Source organism: Phalacrocorax carbo, chromosome 22, assembly GCF_963921805.1.
Source record: "Phalacrocorax carbo chromosome 22, bPhaCar2.1, whole genome shotgun sequence".
Lineage (NCBI taxonomy): Eukaryota > Metazoa > Chordata > Aves > Suliformes > Phalacrocoracidae > Phalacrocorax > Phalacrocorax carbo.
In genome coordinates this window covers 5,431,530-5,452,131 of record NC_087534.1, presented here as the reverse complement: position 1 = coordinate 5,452,131, position 20,602 = coordinate 5,431,530, and the positions used below count along the sequence as shown (strand labels likewise).

At 48.1% G+C, this 20,602-nt stretch overlaps 1 protein-coding gene across 3 annotated transcripts in view; it reads left to right on the top strand.

The window, feature by feature from the left end:
* Positions 1–14,914, top strand: part of LOC104051070 (lethal(3)malignant brain tumor-like protein 4) — a 51,777-nt gene extending 36,863 nt beyond the window's left edge. For all 3 annotated transcript variants that reach the window (XM_064471124.1, XM_064471125.1, XM_064471126.1), the window contains 4 exons: positions 337–398; positions 2,796–2,962; positions 7,510–7,572; positions 10,710–14,914. In XM_064471124.1, coding sequence (XP_064327194.1) covers positions 337–398; positions 2,796–2,962; positions 7,510–7,572; positions 10,710–10,838 — 421 coding nt within the window. In that variant the 3' untranslated portion in view covers positions 10,839–14,914. The remainder of the gene's footprint in view (positions 1–336; positions 399–2,795; positions 2,963–7,509; positions 7,573–10,709) is intronic.
* The last annotated feature ends 5,688 nt before the right edge of the window (positions 14,915–20,602 follow it).

Sequence of the window (20,602 nt, the reverse complement as noted above, 5' to 3'; positions counted from 1 at the left end):
TTCTATCTGAAATACAGACGTAAATCATAACTTAGAACAGCCCAATTTGATCAGAGATTTGCAGCACAGGGTTTTAGAATGACATGGTAAATCTCTTCCTTCTGCCCATTATTTTGGGCCCTCTCTTTCCTGCAGTAAACTCACATCTGAGTTCTAGCCATGAATTTCATAGCACAGTCCTTAGCTGAGAGAGAGGGGTCAGGGACAGAGCAGCACTATTGCTTATTTTAAGAGGGAAAAGGTTTTGGTTCCTAAAAGTCCCATTAACCTCTGTATAGAGAAGAAATTATATCAATTTGTGTATCTTTTGCAATGTTTTGTAATTCATGCTTTCAGGCTTGGGTGCTCGCATGCCTATATAAAGTTCCAGCTGGTGAAACAGGAAAGCAATGGAAAAGGTTGGTTCAGTTTTCTTTTTCTGTGTGTTTGCATATATGCGCAATATACCACAGTCACAAGGAGCGTTTTAAACTTTACAGCATTTTTGTCTTTGATTCCACAGTCAAGAGAAAGCACGTGCTGGAGGTGATGGTAATGGTGGTCTTTCTTCCTTTAAAATGAGGAGGAAGGGTAAAATTACTTAGAGGTGAAATGTTTAATACTTTGTAGAGTGAAGCCTCATATTTATTACCTGAGAAGACAAGCTTGCACCATCTCTTGTACCACTGCAAACTCTTCTGAAGTGGCAAGGGGTTTTGTTCCCCAGGCAGTCTGACCATTCTGCTGACAGAGCCAGCAGAGGTGACAACAGAGACTTGGTCAAAACCTGGCAGGCAGTTGAATTTCCATCGACTTCTTTCTTTAGACCCCACTGGGTATTCAGAAACATAATTAGAATCATTTTGGGTGGTGACTTTTTTAAGGTTCTCCTAAGGGTGACAAGAAAAATTAACAACTAAATGGAAAAACAATGTCTTTTTGTTTTTTTCTGGTACGCGATTGGTTAAGTTTTAAGAGAAGCTTTCTGATACCACTTTAGCAAACCATATGCTTAACTTTCAGATTTACTATAAAAAGCTATTTCAGAGAACCAAGCTGACCAGGCTTTTAGGAGGATTTAACATGGTAATAAGTCTCCAATCAAAAATAGCTAAGCAGGCACAAACTGAGACAGGTACCTAGCTTTTTTTTTTTTTAAATACTCATTTTTACCTAGTGCTGACTTCTGCAGTCAGAGCTGGAGAACTCTGCCAGCTATGAGCTGCAGTTGCAGCTGGCAGGGAAAGCTGTCTGTTCTCCCTTTGCATTCACCTTAAGCAGAATGATGGAAATCAGCAGAGGGAAATTCTGCAATAATCCACCGACCTGCAATTTCTTGATTACCCAGAGCTTTCATCCCATCCATACTTAAACTATTAGAACACTGCTTCCTTCTCAAAGGGAAAATAATTTCTTTAGATTGTGGTTTGGTGCTTACCCCCAAGGATTTGGGCTTAGTGAAGAAAAGGAGACAGCCTGTGATAGAGGCGGTGCTCACCCTGCAGGGACGTGGCAGTACGTAAACCCTTGGGCATAAATAGGACCTCCTGCAGCAGGGAGGTGGGGGCAAGGCCAGCTGCCGCCCCCGCGGAGGTGGGGGAGGCCGGTGAGGAGGAGGTGACAGCCCTCCCAGGAGCATCAGCTCCTGAACTGAGCAGTTCTTACTCAGGCTTTATTTTTTTAAATCCTCCCTCTTCAGTCTCATTATTAGAAATAGAGACCCGTGTTTGATGCTGTCGCACATCCTTTAGGAGGTGGAGACGGGGTAGGGTGACACAGCTGGGGACAGGAGAGTGACCTTTCGATAGATCAGGCTCTGCCTCCAGTGCTGCTTTCACTTCGGCTGGTGAGGAGCAGGCAAATCATGGAAATTTGCTCTTCCTTTATAATACTGTTTTCCTTTGTGCTTTACATGTAGCGACTGGCGCACCCCCAGATCCTTACACACACCATCCTACTAACAACCGTCAGTGCTAGCGCTGAGCAAACCCAGCCGAGGCGAGCGGCAGCCGTGTTGGCGCTGGGCACGCCGAGCCTTTAGGAGGGCAGGAGCAAACCGGGAATTTTGTACGATTGCCACGGGATGGCGCCGGGCAGCCTGCGCGCCCCACACGCAGCCTGGCAGGGCGGGGGGCGAGGGGACAGCACACGTTCACCGCTGTCAACCAGAGGGATATTTCACATCTTGTTTCCATCCTCTGCTTCACTTCCTGTTGTATAACCAGGCAAGTCCCTGTAGGACCATGACTCTGCACTACTCGAGTGATCTCATTAGGGAGGGGTGATCTTTTCCTTTTTTTGCCTTGGTTTTCAAAGCTTCCGTCACTTGACACATGAGGAGGGAGTTGATGTCTGGAGGTAACGTGCAGCACTCCTGGCCTGGGAGTCTCCTGGGGAGGTGGCAAGCCCAGGCCATCAGCTGGCACGCGTAGCGCTCTTCGCAGGCTGGCTACAGCTGTGAGCTGGAACAATGCCATTAGTTTCCAGCCGAAGATGCTGTTACCAGAACTCCTCCACCTTGTCAATAAAACGCTGCAAGCATCTTCCCTGTTAGCAGCATGACATCATTTTCCAGGGAAGAAGCTAACGATAAAGCCTCCAGCCCGGCAATCTTATCTTATCTGGTTTTTTTTCTTTCTCCTTGTTGGGAGGGTGGGAAGAACGCCCTGAAAGCTCAGCGTGACATACAGTAGCCGTGCCTGGCCGTCTGCTCACCCTGCCTTGCTTTTCCCTCCAGAGTGTGACCCTTCCTCCTGCTTTGTTTTAATTGCTCTCCCTTGAAGCGTCGCTCTGACTTGTCTCGTTTCCTTTTCCAGACCCTGATTTGGATCTGCAGCAGGCCCTTCACCAGTCCATCTTCATGCCTTCCCTGGCCTCTAACCCGACCCACCGCCTGCATCTCTGCTGGGAGCAGCACTGCAAGCTCTTGCCAGAGGTCTCGGGCCTCACGGCCAAACACGTGGCCAAATGGACTGTGGAAGAGGTGAGTTACCTGTTCCCTCCTCTGCTCTCTTGGGGTGCAGGAATGACAGAGCCCTCCTCTCTGGAGTGCTAATTGGAAGATATTTCTATTTTCCTCCTTTCCTAGGCAATGCTTTTCTGTTTGCTTTGCATATGCCATAGCTGACTCAGCTAGAAGTTATACCTAAGTCCCTTTATAAGGGAAGGGAAGGATCCCTGTTAACCCTCTGGTGTCCATGGCTCATTTAACTGAATAGGATTCCCTCCCTTTCTTTGTTTATTTACCCCTTGATCTTTTAGTCCTCAGGCCTGAAACATGACTCTGACAGCAGATTCCGTTTCTCTCTGATCTCCCTCCCCCTTTCCTGTGACTTTGCTGCCGATTCACTTTTACATTGCAGATAATTCCAAACTGCACCGTGCATGCCCACTCCTCCTGCGTCTCCCTGCCTGATTCCCCTGGAACAAAACTGCCCACAGCCTGACCTGATTTCTGACAGAGGTAGCTGTGCAGCTGGGGATGTGTCTCTGCAGTCCTAGCTCTTCAGATGTCTCCTGTAATTAGGTGGCATGTGAAAAAGCCGGTATTTTTTGTGTGCCGAGTAGTTAGTTTTTGCCTCAGTGCCTTGGGCATAAATAATATTTCCATCTCCACTTGGGAAGTGGTGACAATTTGAATCCTGGCACTTAATCGCAGGCCATTTAATTCAAGAGAAATGTGCTGTAATGTTGCGCTTGCAAGGACGTAGGTAATCTGCAAAGCAGGAAAAAGGCGTCGTTCTTCATGATGCACAGAGGATCTTCAGAGACTTTTAGAAAGTGTATTTTCCCTAAGTGCCTCTTGTATCAGATAAATCCAATCTTGACTTTGCTCTTCATGCTAGAGGACTGCAAGAGTCTGGTGGGATTGCAGTACCACAGGAGACAGGAACCACAGCAATTGTGCAGGAGATAGAGCAATTAGTGTGGCTGTTTTCAAACTTGGTCCTTTTTTGTTGGGCTTGGGGTTTTTTTTGGTAATGAAAATATGTTGGAATTAAGTTCATAGCAAGGAGGAAAAAATCCCAGTGAAAGATTTGCTGTTCATGTCCTTCTTTTCAGAAAGCTTCCAATGATTTTCCAAAAGGTCTTTTAGAAAATCAATAGAGGCAGAAGCAGTTAATCCTCTGACATGAAAATCAGAATCTCTTTCTTTTGGATAAAACATGGGGGCTGGTTCATGGAAGAACAGAGTCAGGATACAAGCCAAATAAAATATGTCCTTTGCAGTTGACCTTTAAAGTAACTGCTGGGTAAATTTAACTGGGATATTAGTTTGATAATGGATGAATGTAAGCAGGGACCACAGGGCATGGACGTAGGGCCCTCTGGATATAGCGATTCAAAACCCAGAGTCCACTGGACTGTGCCCTGCGCTGCAGCCTGAAACAACGGATTAAGTTTTGACTGCCAGTAGGAGCGTGAATGGCACATAAAATGATCAGTTGCAGCACCACAGTGGACTGGCTAAAGTCATTATGGGTTTTGACTTGAATGTCAGTAAAGTGGATCTGGTTTTGCAAATTATGTTCATCACAAATTCCCACAGGACTCAGTTTGGCCTCTGTGAGCACTTGCAGGATCAGCATGTGCAGTGAAATGTAGCCACAGGTCTGGAAGATGAAAGCAGCAGGACTTTCTGTGTTTTAGTGAGTCCAAAGTAGATTTGATCTGTTGGCATTTGGGCTCCTAACATCTTCCTACAGGGCAAACATTTGCCTTTGGGTTGTGCTTTGAACTCTGCTGCACAAAGGAGGCCATTCTGCTGATCTGAAACAAGAGCAATGGGGGCGTAAAAGTCTCCTTTGGTTTCGGACTGAAGAACTGTTTTTATTTTATAAAACCCACATTAAGGACAAAAATGTTGCTTTAATCCTCTTGGTTGAGGACAGCTGAAATGGCAGAGCAGCAGCAGTATTTAGGGGCCCTCAAGCTAAGAAACTCTTGGTAACGCTGAACAGTCATCAAGAGTAGTTACTTCAGTGCAGCTTTGTTATTTATTGAAAGCTTCCTGTGATGTTTTCAGAGCACAGCTAGAGAAGGGTATTGAATCACAGAAGAACATTAATGCGAGCTGGAGTTGTATTGTTCCTTAGTTAATCCTGCATCGGATGCTAATACCTTGTGGGGGGAATGTCCTCATGCTAATTGCTTGTGGGTTACTAAATCCCAGTTAAACCCAGCTCCTCCCTGCATAGTCTCACCAGGGGTTGTCAGTTCTGCAATAGCTTGGTATCGAAGGAGCGCCGTATGAGACTACCTTCCAACCTTCCCGAAGAGGTATACCAATTCTGTGCTGATTTCAGTATATCTCACACATCTGGGATTGCGTCAGCACCTGCCATATGGGTTGCATGGAGTTTCTAAGGTGTTCTCAGAATTGCATCAAGCTCTTTTTCAAGCCCCTTGCCTTTACCAAAACACAGTCGTAGTGTAAGACGCTTCCTCCAGATAGCTCTGTGAGCACCGAGGTTGTTAGCACCAGGAAGGGCAGGCAGGTGTTCACCTCCTCAAAGGAAAAATCTGGATCTGCCTCATCCCACTGTGCTCCTAACCTGTCTGACACCTCTCCCACCCTCATCTCGAGCCCCTCTAGCCTCATCCTTTCCCTTGGTTCAGGCCTTCACTGCCACCGTCGCGGGGCTGTGTTGGTTTCCTGTGGCACATGGTGTTACCGTGTTTTGGCTTTGTGCACCTGAGCCTCCCTTGTCTTGGTTTGGGGACTCTCCTCCCCCAGCAGTGATGGGCCAGGCAGGTCGCTGCGGCTCGGTGGAAACCAGGGTCTGGCTTGCACCCTGGGGACCTTCTCTCCTGTATTCTCCTCTTGCATCCTCCTTCCCTCTGCTTTCTCCAGTCCTGGTAAAGCCCAGGACTCCTGTTTGTTTAAAAGGCCACTCTTGTGGCGCAGAGTGCTTGCAGCGTCCATACAAATGACTTCTGGGCAGATCAAAGGCCCGTCACTCAGTGTCTGTGACAGTAGCCAGCAGCAGTTGTTCAGGGAAGGACACAGGAGCAAGACACCACAGATCATTGCCTGGGGATTTGTACCAGCCTCTCAGTACCCCAAACACCAAAGGGCACTTAGCATCTTGCCCCCAGGGGTCCAACTGTCCCCTAAATTCTGGAAGGTACCAGACCCTGCGGAAGGATTTTAATTGTGTTTTAATTATAAGGGGTGGGGGTGGGGAGGATTCAAAAGGAAAGTAGTATTTTGTTATTTGTTTATAATAACGAGTTTGCACTTCTACAGAAGAAAATTTGGAGTCACAGCCTGATGGAGATGTGGATTTTAGGGGTTCCCTTTAAAATGGAGCTGTCCCTACTAGGAGGAGATAAGGGCGAAACACGAGAGCAGTGCTCTGCTTTCAGATTGCATAACAGAAACAACGGGAGTCAGAGCTGTTCACCAAAAATCAGCCTCTGCCAGGGTAGAGCAAAACCAGAGGGCACGCTGACAGCTCCGTTCCTGCGTGGTGGGAACTGGGGGAAGGGAATGAACATTAGTCAAGTGGTGGGATCAGCTGGAGATGCAGTGACACGATTTAGGAGAGAGTCTGACAATCGTGAGTTAAAGGGAAGCTCGTGTTTGACAGTGACCCCTCCTAACTGTTTGTTTGTGTTCATGGAAGGAATGTCACATCTGTAATAACTCAAGTGAATATGCCTCATGAAACAGAGCTGTTCCTGCAAGGGAGCATCCAATTAGCATGAGATGCTTGATCTGATTATGCCTCAGTATACAAATCATCTATGAACCAGTGGAGCTACAGCTGGAGAAGACAATACATATTAAGTCATCCTCCACTGCATTCAGGGCTGCTCCTCGCACTACCTAGTGTTATATAATGTAATCCAAGGGCTGCTTGCACGTCTCCGGGGAGATTATTCCAAATGTTAACAGATTTCCTGCTTCGAAAGGTTTTCCCTGATGTGAAATGTAAAATTAACTTTTAGTCATTTAATCCTGTTGGTTCCATGGATCCTGTACACCCACCATGGATTAAATAAAACCAAAACTTTCCTTCCCAGCTCCTCTGCCTTCTGTATGTTGGTAAACCAGCAGTACTCATTCGGTTGGTTTATCTTGTCTCTTAAAGGCGTGTCATCATGGGAAACTGTCTAAATCCTTTATTCTTTTAAATTCTACTTTCCTGCAGTATCATAGAGAAAGTGAAGTTGTGGATGGGTTTAAAATAATAAAGCCTTATGCGGCTTTTAATCTGTTAAAATATTGTTGATATTTTATGAAGATCTTTTTGAGCAATGGAGAAACCGGACTTTTACTGAAAGATAAATGGTCAAAAGGCTGTACAGAAAGTTTTAGAGGTAACCAGAATATGCTTTGTGGGGGTGTTGCAGCGACAAACCGGTAATGTTTTTCATATATACCCTTCATTAATGGGAGAGTCGTAAGTATCGACGTTTTAAAAATTCTTATATGTAGAACTCATATGTAGAAATATGACCTTTTTTCCTGATGGTATCCCATTTTAATTGTCCGTATTTCTCTTTTCCCGAATGTACTTCCAGGTCGTAAGCTTTATCCAGCGCTTACCCGGTTGCAAAGAACAAGCATCTGTTTTCAGGGAAGAGGTAAGTCAAGTCTGCCCAAATCCTGTGCTGTGTGGGTCCGGTGGCAGCGAGGTGGCTTGGGCCGCCTGTTACCGTGGAGTTGCAATGCAGGGAGTATAGACATGCTCAGACTTGTCATTAAAGAGCCTGTGGCATTTAGGAGGCAGCTTCAGCATCGAGCTGAATTCCAGCACGGCTAATTGCATTCTGCTGCTTTAAATTTCCCCTGCAGTTCCAGTCACTTAGCTTATGCTTGACATCCTGTCTTGGACTATTGTGCTGTGGGTTTGGCATCATTATAAAGATGTCCTGTTGGAATGGTGTAGTGAAGATCTCATCTGCTCCCTCTAACAAGCGCATATGCCCGCTTCTCTTGGTGAGGCTGGCAGTCGTAGGGTTTCCCAGGAATCGCTGGCTTCCCCCATGGTCTGAGGTGAGAGCAAGGGGGGAGCCTTTCCTTCAACAAGCAGTGGTTGGGAAATCAGAGCACCTCCTGCACGCAGTGTGCCCTGCCTGTGCTGCCACGTGCCGGGCGGGACTCTGTTCCCTGTTGGCAGTGCATTCACCGTGGCTTCTGAGAGACCCCAGCTAGCGCAGGATATGGCCATCCTCTTTCTTAGCATGCTTCTTTGCGTGGATCATAGACACAGGCGTTGAGTGCTTTGGCTTCCAGTCACATTGCAGGTATGACTTGGAGATTCTTTATGAGCCCTTGATAAACTTGCACAGACGTACCTCCCCTTCTGCCATCACAGCTCTACTGCTCTGATTGTAAGAGCTCGAGGGAAGAGGCTGTACCTCCTCTGTTCTGTGCGGCGCTGAGTGCACCCTCTGTACTGAGGAAAAGCATTGCACATTGTAGTGACGGTAAAGGGCAGGTTTTTAATAGATGACTGCTCCCCAGAGCTGGCCTCCTTTCAGGATGAATCAGGCTGTAGTGCATTTTATGGGATTTATGTATCTGTATTTTGTTTTCGCTTGTTTTAAAAAACATGCACACACACAAAATGTAAAGCAAAAGACGCAGAAGCTTGCAAAAAAGCGCAGTTCACAATGCAACAGTATAGTGGAATGCTCTTTAATGGAATATAGTGGGAATAATGGAATTTATTGGAATGAGCCAATCTTTCAGTGTAGCTGAGTGTAAAAGGTGCATCCTGATTTCTAGTGAAGATGTATTCAGAGGTGAGAGTCTGGTAGGTAAGATGTAACTAGCAAATCTTTTGATGAATCCAACCATTCACAATGTATTTTATTTCTCCTAGCCATAATTTAAACGGGTCCTGAACACAGTGGCTGCTTTCTGGTTCAGAGAGCAGATAACCATGTTCTATTTTAATACCTGACTTTCTGCAGCCTCAGAGTATGACTCCCCGTGCCAAATGAGAGGGGCTTGGGTTGTTTTTCAGGTTTGTGCTCGTACCAAATTGTTAGTTTGAAATTAAAACCCTTTCAGCAATTTGGCTTTGGCCAGAACTCAGGTGTGACGGGACTGCTGAGCTCACTCACGTGCTCCATTAGCTGTAACCAGGCCTTTGAGTGCTCGCCGTTTAGCGTAAATAAATCCCTTGCAGACTTCTCTTGGCGGGGGGGAGGGAGAGGGATAAGTTGCTGCTTACATTAGGAACGAAGGAACAAACTGTGCACAGAATTTTAAAAACCATCCAAATAAGACGGAACAAAGAAATGAATAATAAAGCACAGGCACTGATATTGTGCTTGTTTCTAGGTCCAGTTCAGGAAAGGTCTGTTTAAAATAAGCATCTTTGAGGCAATGCAGTGAATATGAAGCATAGTAATAATACTGGACTCAAAACCATTTTGAAATGTAGGGCTGTTTTCCAGCAGTTTTCTGCTACTCTTGACTATATTATTTAATTTAAGCAGCAGTCCATTTGTTTCAAGCTATTTTTAACATGTTCATTGCAGTAGTGTAGACTCTAGGCAGCTTGCAGATAAGATCTGGGGACGTTGTGTGGCTGCTGTCATTTCCAGTGTACATACTGGGAGGGTAAGTAACTTGCTAATGGTCTCTTGTGTAGTTAGAGAAGGGGAAACCAAACCTCTTGGCTCCCAGCTCTTTGCTTTAATTCTATGTTTGTCCATGTTTATTCAACGTATCCTCTTCCACCAGTCATTGACGTCCAAAAAAGGTCTGGTTAGGAAGACTGTGGAAATAGAAGAATTGTTATTCTGGATGAGTTGAGTGTCCGGTGTTGCGTGCTGCACTGGTGAACATCAAGAGGACAGATGAGATGCTGTCAGTCCCTGAAAATGGACTTTAATGGAATAACTTAGGGAGACACGTATTCTTTGTCTGTGTCCGTTCATCTTTGGCTTCTTCCCTGCAGCATTTTGGATTTATATTAATTATATCTGTGTTGTCTCTGTGGATGTTCTTGTAAACCCAAGTAAATTTTTTACCTCTTCTTAAAAGAATATGTTACGATTTCACTCACTGCTAACCTAGAGCATCCTGTATTTTCACAAGGTAGTATGTTTTGCACTTGCTTACTTTGAATCTAATCGAATATTTCCTTGCTGATGGCTTAGGAGAGTGTGTAAGTCCAGACAGATTACGTGTCTTTACTATGCCTTTTGTGTAGCATACGATCTCCTTTACCATGGGCTAAGCAAGCCCACTTAGTGTCACTGAAAATGATTTCACAATATCCCACTGTTTCTCCTTTAAACAGACACTTGTTGTCTATAGGTGTAGTATGTACTAGTTGTGAGGGTAACCAGATGTTCACAACTCAGGAATTTTTCTCATATGTAAGGTTTTTAGCAGAGCTGACCAGAGCTTGCTCTAAAAGTTGGCTTTTTAGAGCAAGTATAGTAAATATAAAGTCTAATGAACCCACATCCTACTCATGGTCTCTCCATAAGCCTTGCCCACACTTGGGCGTCTCTATTTCTAGCAAAAGGGCTGCTGGATGAGGCCTAGGACAGGCAGCATGCCTGGACACCTCACAGGGGTGTGAGTGCCAGAACTAGGGAGAAATACAAGGTTTCGGTCTTCAGAGCTGTGTTTGTACTTCCGTTGTTGTATGTTATTGTATGTATGTTTTGTGCTGTTTCATTGAATGACCAGAAGTGAGGATCCTGCCTACCTCTTGGTAGTAATCTTTATCTTATGTTGTGTTTCCACCCTCTAGCAGATAGATGGTGAGGCCTTCCTGCTCCTGAACCAGAGCGACATAGTTAAAATCCTCAGTATCAAGCTGGGTCCTGCCCTGAAGATCTACAATGCCATTCTCATGTTCAAGTCCGCAGAAGACAACTGAGAAGAGCCCTTTGGCAGAGCCCACGAGGAATCGACAGGGAACAGATCTTCAACAGAGAGCATTACAACGTGCCGAACAGGCAGATTGGGACTCAGATATATTTTAAGTAGAACTTATTAAAAGTATTTTGAGGACGTAAAAATCCTGCCACAGTCTGGAATATGGGGCAGCTTCACTTCCAAGAAGAGGATATTATTATATTTTGTAATTGAATTTGGTTTTGATATATCAATCTCTTTTTGAGATCTAGAAGAAACCTCCGGTTATAAGGGGAATCCAGGGTAACATTGGTGGAGCTGCAATAGCAAGAAGAAAGCTATGAGTAAAATGACTGCTGTGTCCAATGATAGTGCCTGAAAGAGAGACTGAGTTATCACCAGCATGTTTAATATATTCTGTATGTATAAAATCTCTGAAAAGAGAGTAAGAAAATAGGGAAAAGATGCACTTCAGAGCAACTCACCTGTACCCTTCGATGCTGTGACTCAAGAGCTGACCTTCTCGGGACTGATTTTTCAATTCCAGTTTCTCCTACTGATCGTAGTTCTAATACCCATGGCTACTGGGCTGCTTACACCACAGCAGAAGGGTACCGTGGGCAAAGGGTTTCCATCAGGGGTGACTTGCATCAGTTCTGATGACAAGCAAAACATCTCGTTCATGCCACCAGACAGTGGGAAGCAAGCCCTTGTAGACAGGCTTTCGGTAGGCAAAGATCTCTCATAAAGATGTCTCCCACAGGAGACAAAGATGAATAATGTAGCTGTAATTCTTCCATCAGTGCTTTTGTGCAACCGCTGTCTGGACCAGGAACATCTTATGGCAAAATAGCACAATTCAGGAGCACCTGGGAGTTTGATAAGTTCCTTCTTGTCCTCTCCACTGTCAGCCAAATGCTAGGAATACGAGTCAGATGCCCAGCAGTGGCCAGTATATGTGTACAGTTGCAAACACATTTCCTAGAAACAATGTGCTTTTCATTTTTGAACAACCAAAACCCATAAGCACTTAGTGCTTTAGGCTTTTCAGCCTCCAGGTGGTCTTTTGTCTGTCCTACCAAGGAGTCAGGGTGTAGCAGCAGGGCACTGGCTCCTCTGCCTCTCTAGCAGGAAGGCAGGCAGAGCACACAGGGAGGTTTGGCTGGAGGGGAATTAGGGTTTGAACAGACAGCAAAATGAGGTTAAGAATTACTTCTTGAAAGAGAGCTAATGTGCGTCGGGGAGGGAGCAAAGCTTGTGGCTGTCTTCCTGCGCGGGCAGTCTGTGCTCCCCTGGTGGTGGGGGAGCACGAGTATCTCCTGCTGTGCTGGAAGTCAGAGCGTGCTTTTACGAACATGGACCTAAGACCGCAGTGTCGTGGATGGGGGGATTTCCACACCATTATTTCCAGAGCCGCCCTCTTACAGTGGAAGCCCTGGGAGAAGTGGTGAGCCTTGCTGGGGCTCTGCTCAGCGTTTCCGTTTGTGCCTGGCAGCATGCTGGCTCGTGACTCTTCCTCTGGCAGGTCTTCCTGATAGATATTTGGCTTTCTGGAGTTTAGCTAGAACCTTCTTAGCTAGGGAAGCCTTTTCACCGCTTCATTCAGAGCTGCCAGGCTGAATCCTCTGTGTGAGAACCCCCCGAGCGCTCTAAGTGTGCGCACACACGTTGCCGAAGGCAGGCGTGCAATCAGCCTCAGCCCAGGGTCGCATCAGTTTCTCAGGGCGTTGCGTGATGAGGTGCCATCCAGCCGTAGGCATCTCAAACTCCCCCCTGCACTTGGCGTCTTTGTCGCCGGTGGTGTTCCCATAGTCCCAGCCCTGCAGCTTCTCCAAGAGCCATCGGGAGCTGAGCATGAACACGCTGTCCGTGACTGTGTGGTGACACCAGGAATGCACTTGGTCTGCCTTCCCTGATCACTCGTCACTTGCCTAAAGAAGTAAGTTCCTTAGAATTGTAAATAGAGCAGAATGCACACCGCTGAAGCTGTTCAGTCCTGGATTAATATATAGAGCAATTTGTCTTCATACTTTCTATTTTTTGCATAAGATGTTTAAGGAGTTTAAGCCTTCCACAGAGAGGACGTAGGGGTGGTGGGACATAAAATAGCTGAAACATTAAATATCAGCCAGGCAACTGCAGGAGAGTAATTTAATGTAGTGTTATGGACTAGACAAGGTATGACTTTAATTTATTAAAATACACTTTTAGTATGATAACCAGGATATTCACCAAAGAGTCACATTCCTTTATCCCGCTCTGCGCATCCCGTGTCTGCGTAAAGACTTGAATTGTAAGCGGCATGTCCTGGGCTCTGACACAGCTCGCCTTCTAGGCAAAGCGAAATTGTTCCTTGACAACTGGAGCAGAGGATCCGTAGCCAGACCGTTCTGTGCCTGGCTCTCCACCGACTTGCTAAATAATAACCCTGAGCCCTTCCTTGCTCCGGTTTCCCCCTCTGTGACACGCAGCCAGGTGGGGTGAGCGCAATTTCACCTTTCTCTTGTTGCTAGCAATCAGGTCCTGCCAGATTTTCTGTGTTACCTTCTTCCTTTGGGCAACTGAGTTGGGGGACAGCAGATTGCCTCCAGCAATAAAACAAAATATAATATTATTTCATCTCTTTTACTATATATAGGTAGAGGATGAAGAGGATTGGTGAAACATGCATTGAGATTCTAGTCACTGAAATTATTCAAACAGAAAAGAAACCTTTAATCCTAGGGGCTTCCAAGCCAGCTGGATCGAAGATGAAAATGTGTACTTGGAGTTTGTTCAGTGACAGCAAGAGTAGCGCTTTCAGCAAGGAGGAAGGAGGAACCCTTTTAGGGACAGAAGAAGGAGGAATGTGCTTCTTGTGCCTTTTTTTGTAATCCAATAATTGTCTTTGCAGAGCAAGCAAGAATGTGGACACATCTATTACTGACTCCTTTTCCAAATATAGCTATAGTCTAATAAAATCAAGCAGCTTCACAATAACGCAAGGGCAAAAAGATTTCCAGTGTCTTCACTGGACATGTTTAAAATTCCCTAATGCTTACATGACTGAAAAAAAAACGTAAACCAGCTCGTCTTTTAGCCCCAGAACTTAGGAATTCCTTGGCTGCTGATGCCGTTTCGCTTGCGTCAGGGAGCCCCGCTTCCACGTGCGGCTCAGTGACTCGTTTCTGCTGCTGGGATCTGCCTGCACAAACTCAGCTCTGCCTTTTCCCAGTCCCGGTCGAGGCCTGTGTCAACGCGAGGGGTCTGCAGATGCCTTTGCTTGTCTGATGCCTTGTTGTCTGATTTGAAACACGCACTTTGTAGCACAAAGCCAAAACTTGTAGCTCTGTGGTGAACAAAGCTGAAATTGGTTAATGCCACCTGGTTTGAGGCGGGTTTTGTTGCCTGCTAAGCGTCAGCAGAGACCAGCCGTTGGCCCAACGGAGCCCAGAAGTCACTTAGAAATACCAGTGCTTTACTTAGAAGCAGCCCAGAGCTGTGACAACTTCCCGCGGGCCAGCAGGGCAATTGGGAAGTCTCGGTTCTCAGTTAAAATGGATCCTGTATCCCTGTTTTTGAAATCCAAAACGATCAGATTTTTCTCCTTTTCTCTTATCCTCCTTGGTGGAGAGTCCTGTTAAAATTTTTCTCTGCCATCACCAACCATCATCCTTGTAATCCAGTAACAGCAAATTTCTGCTCTGGGTAATGAATCGCATTAAAGTTGACAGAAGCGCTTCCCAACACTGATAGCAAAACTCTACAACCAAAGGAATTAAAAAAAAAAAACCATTCAGCCCAGGGGATAAGCTAGTTCAGCTGTAGAAGATTTCCTGCCTGCTACTTTCGTGCCCTGCTTAGGGATTTATGCCACAGAAAGCTTTAAAGTTTTTGACATCCTCTCCGTCATGTGATGAGCTAGCTTATTTTTGACATTCCTATTACTTGAACTGGAAACACATGCAGGGGAAGGGAGCATGCGCCTGTTGCCTGGGTTCAGCCTCCGAAATGTTTGCCTGTTTTAAACCAAACAAATACTTGAGCTTTTTGACACTAGCCATGACGTTGCACTCCACTGATGCTTTCTTCTGGAAATGTGAATAAAATTAATATAAGTTCAAACTTGACTCGTTCTTTCCGTGTTTGGGTCCGAGCCCGGCACGTGCTCGCGCGGAGGCTGGCCTGGCTTGCTGCCCGAAGGGCTGTGGCCACGCCGGGTCGGCCGTCGCGGAGGGCCCCGGCTTCGTCCCCTTGCTTTCCTCCTGCTAAACTTGGCAGTCAAAATGCAGGCAGCATTTTCGTCTTTCATCTCTTTCGTCAGGCGGAGCCAAGCCGCATAGCTGAGCTCTCCTTGATCTGTAGGCAGGACAGCGGCAGCCTCGGCCGCTTCGGCCGCTGAGGCTGTGCCCGAGCCCCAGTTCCTTGCTGTCCTCTGCTGCTCACGGGGTATTTTAATCCCTCGTGGTTTCCTGTTGCAGGCCACCCCGGGACTCCGCCGTCTTCCTAAAGCAGCTTCCAAACTTGAGCGTTTAACTAAAACCAGCAAGACTTTGTTACTGGTGCAAACCGATGTTAAAGCTCTGCGTTTTGGGTGTCTTTGTGTCTGTTTTACCTTCCTTAATGCCCTATTGGGCTTCTTCACTGCATCCCTCCTAGGTTTTAACTAACTCACCTGAGCATTTGTTTCTGCTTTAATTGTAATTAGCTGCTAATTCACAGAACACTCTGTGATATGCCTTCGGTTGGTTCCCCCCAGAATCAGGTGGCAAAAGTTTCCCAGCTGATTTTCAGAGAGGTGTTTCTGACAGAGGCAAAAGGCTGAAGCCGCACCTGCGCCGCGCCGCCGGGGAGGGGACCCGGGCGCGGAGTCACCGCGGCGGCCGAGGTTAGCAGACCTTGCGAAACTAAAAATATTGGAGAGTTGGCGCCCAGCCGTAACTTCTAAACTATCCCATCATCAGGGTAAACATTTGCTCTCATTGGTTTTTCCCTTCCGAGGTTTTTTTGCTCCTATTTAAACCCCAGCTTGTTTGCTTTTGTTGCCGTGATCGCATTCCCAGTCTGGTTAGCTTGGATGCGTGTTGCGTGCTCGGTAACTTCAAATTTTGCTTTTACTTGCCCTGTTAGTTCCCTCGGGGTTCTGCAGGGCTGCGGGCTTGTCTGGGGCGGCGCACCTGTGACTTCTGAATTTCTCTGCAGAAGGGATTTTTTTTTTTTTTAAACCAAGATTTTGATGGAGAAGCCTTAACTGAGCAAGGTGCATTAATCACCCAAATGGCTGATTATATTTGCAGATTATTCTGCTCAGGCAGACGTGGAATTTTTTGTCCTGAGTCATATTTCTCCTTGGGCAGGAAAAACCTGTAGTTTATTTTTTGCCTGCTTGAATGCCGTGGTCAGCCCTGAGCACGCTCCTTGGGGCTGATGCCTCCCTTGTGCCGAGGCCCTTGCGCGAGCCCTGGTGGGGTTTGCAGACCCGCTCGAGGGCTTGGAGGGGTCTCTGATTTAAGGTGCGGACAAGGTACGGTGAAAGGGATGCGCCACCCACGTCGCGCCTTTGCATCGTCTTCCAGCCGCACACCTCTGCCCTCGCGAGCCTGGTCGCAGCCCTTCAGACCAGCTGGAGCCACTGGAGCAAAACTCAGAGTCCGCCTGTCCCAAACGCCCGTCAAACCCTTGTAATTACCCCGAGCTTTGGAGCTGTGACTCAAGGGTTGCGTTTGTGCGCGTCCATTGCAGCGGGTGGGCGACCCGCTGAGCCTGCGCCTCCAGAAGAGACCTCCTCGACCTCCTCCTCCTCCTCCTCCTCTCCAGCAGCTCTGCCCCGCGGAGGACAGCGATACCCAGCGCTGCAGGGAGGTACGTGCACAAATCTTCACCTGTGGCATCTCTCTGCTGGAAGCGCGATGCTTTCCTGTAAGGGAAGGTGTCGCCTGCAGTGCTCGCCGGGGGACTGTGTGGTTGGTTTGTTTGCACAGAGCTTTGAGCTGCCCTTCAAGCAGCTCCTTAACGTTGGTGTGAAAATTTGCCGAAGGGGCAAATGTGGCCGATGGGGGAAGAGCCAGTGACTGGGAAAGGCGCGCCCTCCCCACCTCCACCCCGTGCAGCAGCACGTCTGCATGATACAACAAGGGACCCGCCGTCCTCTCCTCCTTGGCCTCCTCTCTTGGAGGCTTCAGCAGCGCAGCAGCGCCGCGTCCGTGCCAGCATCCTCTGCCTCTACAGCTGGGGATGCTGCAGCCTTCCGGAGGGCTGGGGGCGGTGGGAGGCTGTTGCTCTTGGCTGCACGGTTCCCGAGTTTAAGAACTGGTCCTTGCTGGGCTGAGCTCTGCTCCCGTCAGTATCAAGGGAGCTGGTGCAGCGCTGAGGGGCTGCGTTCAGCGCGATGGTGGCAGCGGGTCGGGGTTTTATGGTTGGGGTGGCGTGAGCTGGTCTGCTTTCAAAGAAGTAACGCTAATTTTGAGAGGAAAGCTTATGCTGGAGTTACGTTGTTCCTTTGAGAGGTTGACTGCGGCCTTTATTCCCTGCACGTGCAACATGCCTCGATCTGGCCTGGGGGACTTTGGGGGGCTGCAGTGGGGCTGCTCCAAGGGAGGAGGCGTCTGCATCCCTCCCAGGGCTCACCTGTGGGACCGGGCTGCCGCAAAGGTTGCTCTGCTGTACGTCTCCTTAAATGAAGAAGAAGCCAAGCCCATCTGCCTTCTAAGTGCTTTTAAACACTGATTTTCATTGTGCCTTTTGCAGCAGGGTTGAGGTGTTAATCAGCATTTTATCAGGGCTCAGTTAACCTGCTATTACCAGGGGGCGTAAAAGGAGGTATGTACTGAGCACGGAGCCAGCCCTTACCTCGTACATGCCCACAGGGCTGGCCGGAGCCCGCGCCTCCAGGGACCCCCGGCAGGGTCTCTGCCTTGGTTTCCTACACACACATTACGTCTGGCCACGTAAAGCCCTCAAGCCCAGCAGCTCACCCAGCAGCAGGAACTGTAAAGACAAACACCGCAATACCCTGACACCCTGCAATACCCAGCGGGGAAGAAGGATGCGGGGATGGAGGGGGGAACCTGCCCTCTCCATCCTGCACGTCTGAAGCCAACGGGCAACTTCTGGCTTCAGGAAAAAGAGATAACAGTGGTTGGAGGGGTTCAAGGGCGAGGTTGGCTCTGCTGTGCCTGGGGGGGACTTTAACTGTGTTCGCTGCACCCCAGCCATCAGCAGAACTGCTGGTCCTTTCCCCAAATAATGCATTTGCTCCAATATTTATTGGCTTTGTGTGTCAATTCCCCATATACTTTCTTACATCCTTGCCACCAAGTACAGCCTCAGCTTATTAATTGTCCATGACACTTTCTCCTCTCTACATTATTCACCACCCAGACACTGTTAATGTAAGTAAGATATATATATATTTATTTTTTCCCTTTTGGAGACGGATACATTTGCTGCTGGAATGTTTCCAGCCATTTCTCCGAGCAACGCACGGAAGACTTGTGTGAGCAGGGTACCTGTGCCGCGGCCCCGAGAGGTGCCGGCGCGGGGGCTCTGGCATCTCCCCAGCAAACCCCTTCCCTGCCAGGCTGACCAGCTCCCGCCCCGGAGCGCAGCACCGGTGCCGTCGGTCGCGTGGGTGCTGCGTTTGCAGTAAGCTTTGTCCTCAAAAACAGGGTTGTGGTTTCACCAGGGTCAACCTGATGTCCCCACGTGTCATCGGTGGTGGGTCCTTTTGGGCCAGAAAGTGGCTTTTTGCAGCAATGCTGATTTAAGAAGCTTTTCTACCTGCAGAGCGTTGCCTGGGCTCCTTTTCAGCTGTGTGCTCGAGTTGTTTCAGATCACCCAAGCGTTTAAAAAAACCCAAAAAAAAGGTTGTTTCAAACTCAGATGGTTTCTGTGGTTGGGGTCGTGGCTGTGCTGGGAGGCGGCAGCTCTGCAGGTCGGGGTTGCCAAAACGCCTCCGCTTCAGACACCCCCCTAAAACTCAAGTGAAGCTTTTCCGCTCTGGGCTCAGGTGCCTGGGGCACGCGGCTCTGGGTTTTGTTATCCCTGGCAGAAACGAAGTGCGGGGAAGCTGTGGTATGTCTCTGTGTTATGAAGTGGGACCACACAACTGTTCAATGAGTCTCTCTAGATGGTTTTCGCACCATCTTGAACTCGTCTCTCTTATGGGTGGAATTGAAAAAGGCCAGAGAAGAGGCTCAAATGTAAATTTCCCGTTCCCCAAGCACGTCTCTGCTGCTCGTCAATGGCTGGGGAAGGTCTTGCTCTTTGGTTTCAGTGAAAAACTTTTCAAGCATCTTCATTTCAGAAGAAACACAACAGTTGAAATGTTGATTTTTAAAATATTTTTTCCCCTCCCCCAAGAAATTGATGTTTTTCCTCCTCCTTGTGCTGTGCCAGAGCCCCATGCGCTGACAGAATTAATGTAATTAGTCTTCAGAGCTCAGTAGCACCTTCTCCATTTTTCTCCCCGGGCTGTTTTTCCTCCCCCTGGTCTCCCTCCCCTGCCTGCAGGATTTCCCTGCCTGCTCAGCTCTGCTGCCCTGTGAAGCTGCTTCCCCATCGATCAGTTCTTCGTGCCATCGGTTAATTCTGCCACTCTCCCACAATCGGTTCTCCTCCCACCCATGAACACTGCACACACATGCAGCTTCCCCTTCTCTGTACCCGCCTCCCTCCCTTCCCCACCTTCCCAGTGACATCCACTCTCCCAAAAGCCCTCCCTGACCCTGCATCCCTCCCGGAGGTGGTGGGATGGGCAGCAAAGGACCGGGCGGTCTGTGGGGCATCGCAGGGTGAAGGCAGTCCTGCGGCTTTCCCACCGGCTCCTCCAAATCCCTTAACAAACCAGCACAAAGATGCTCTCAGACAGCAGCAACACAGACCCAGGAGCAACGCAGCCCCCCCCTGCTCCCACCAAGATGGGCTGTAGACCCTTCTCACAGCCAGAAAGCCCAGAATAAATAGGAGCAAGCAGTACCGAGTTCATCCAGCCTGAGCGAGACCAGGCAGAAGCACCATCTCTCTACCCACCACTGCAGCAGGAGCCAGGATGGGGTGACCCAAAGCAAGTGGGAATGCCATGGCGCCCAAAGGAGAACTCTTCGGTTGGTGCAGGATGCTGTCCGGGTCTCTGTGCTCCTCTGACGCTCACCAGTTAGCGACTGCAGGCTGGGCTGGAAGGATAAGTGAGCATCGGAGATGTAGCTGGTGTGAGTGGGAGAGCGATGCTGGTGGTTGCAGCACGGGCTGTGTTGCTCATCTCGTGGCAGCATCCTCGCAGCAGGTCTCCAGCGAAGGCGGCTCTGGGAATGCTCTCCCAGGGGATGGGGAGGCCCCTTTCCCACCCTCCTCTCCATAAATTGGCCAGGAGGGTTTCCGTGTCTTCCTTGCCGCTTTCTCCACTTCCCCGGGATTTTGCAAAACTCTGTGCCGAGTGACCCATTTGGAAGGAAACTGCCCTAAACAACTCGTGAACCAGGCAGAAGATAAAGGAATCATTTACATTTCAAGTAAATAAAGCATTTTTGGCTTTGGATCAAAACTTAGTTGTGTTCAGTGTTATCAGTTTCACAGTGAGTCATTTTTTTTTTTATACCCAAGCAGTTCCTCTTATAAAATGTGCGTGAGGGCTGGATGTAAGCAGGGCAGGAAGCAGACTCTGGTTTGGGGTTTTTTTGTTTTACTATTGCACGGAGTTATCCCCACGACAGAGTTGCCAAAGCTTTTCTCTTGCCCTAAAGCCAGTGCTTGTTTACATCTATTTACAATCAAGTTACATTAAACACCCAGAGCGACGCAGCGGATGGC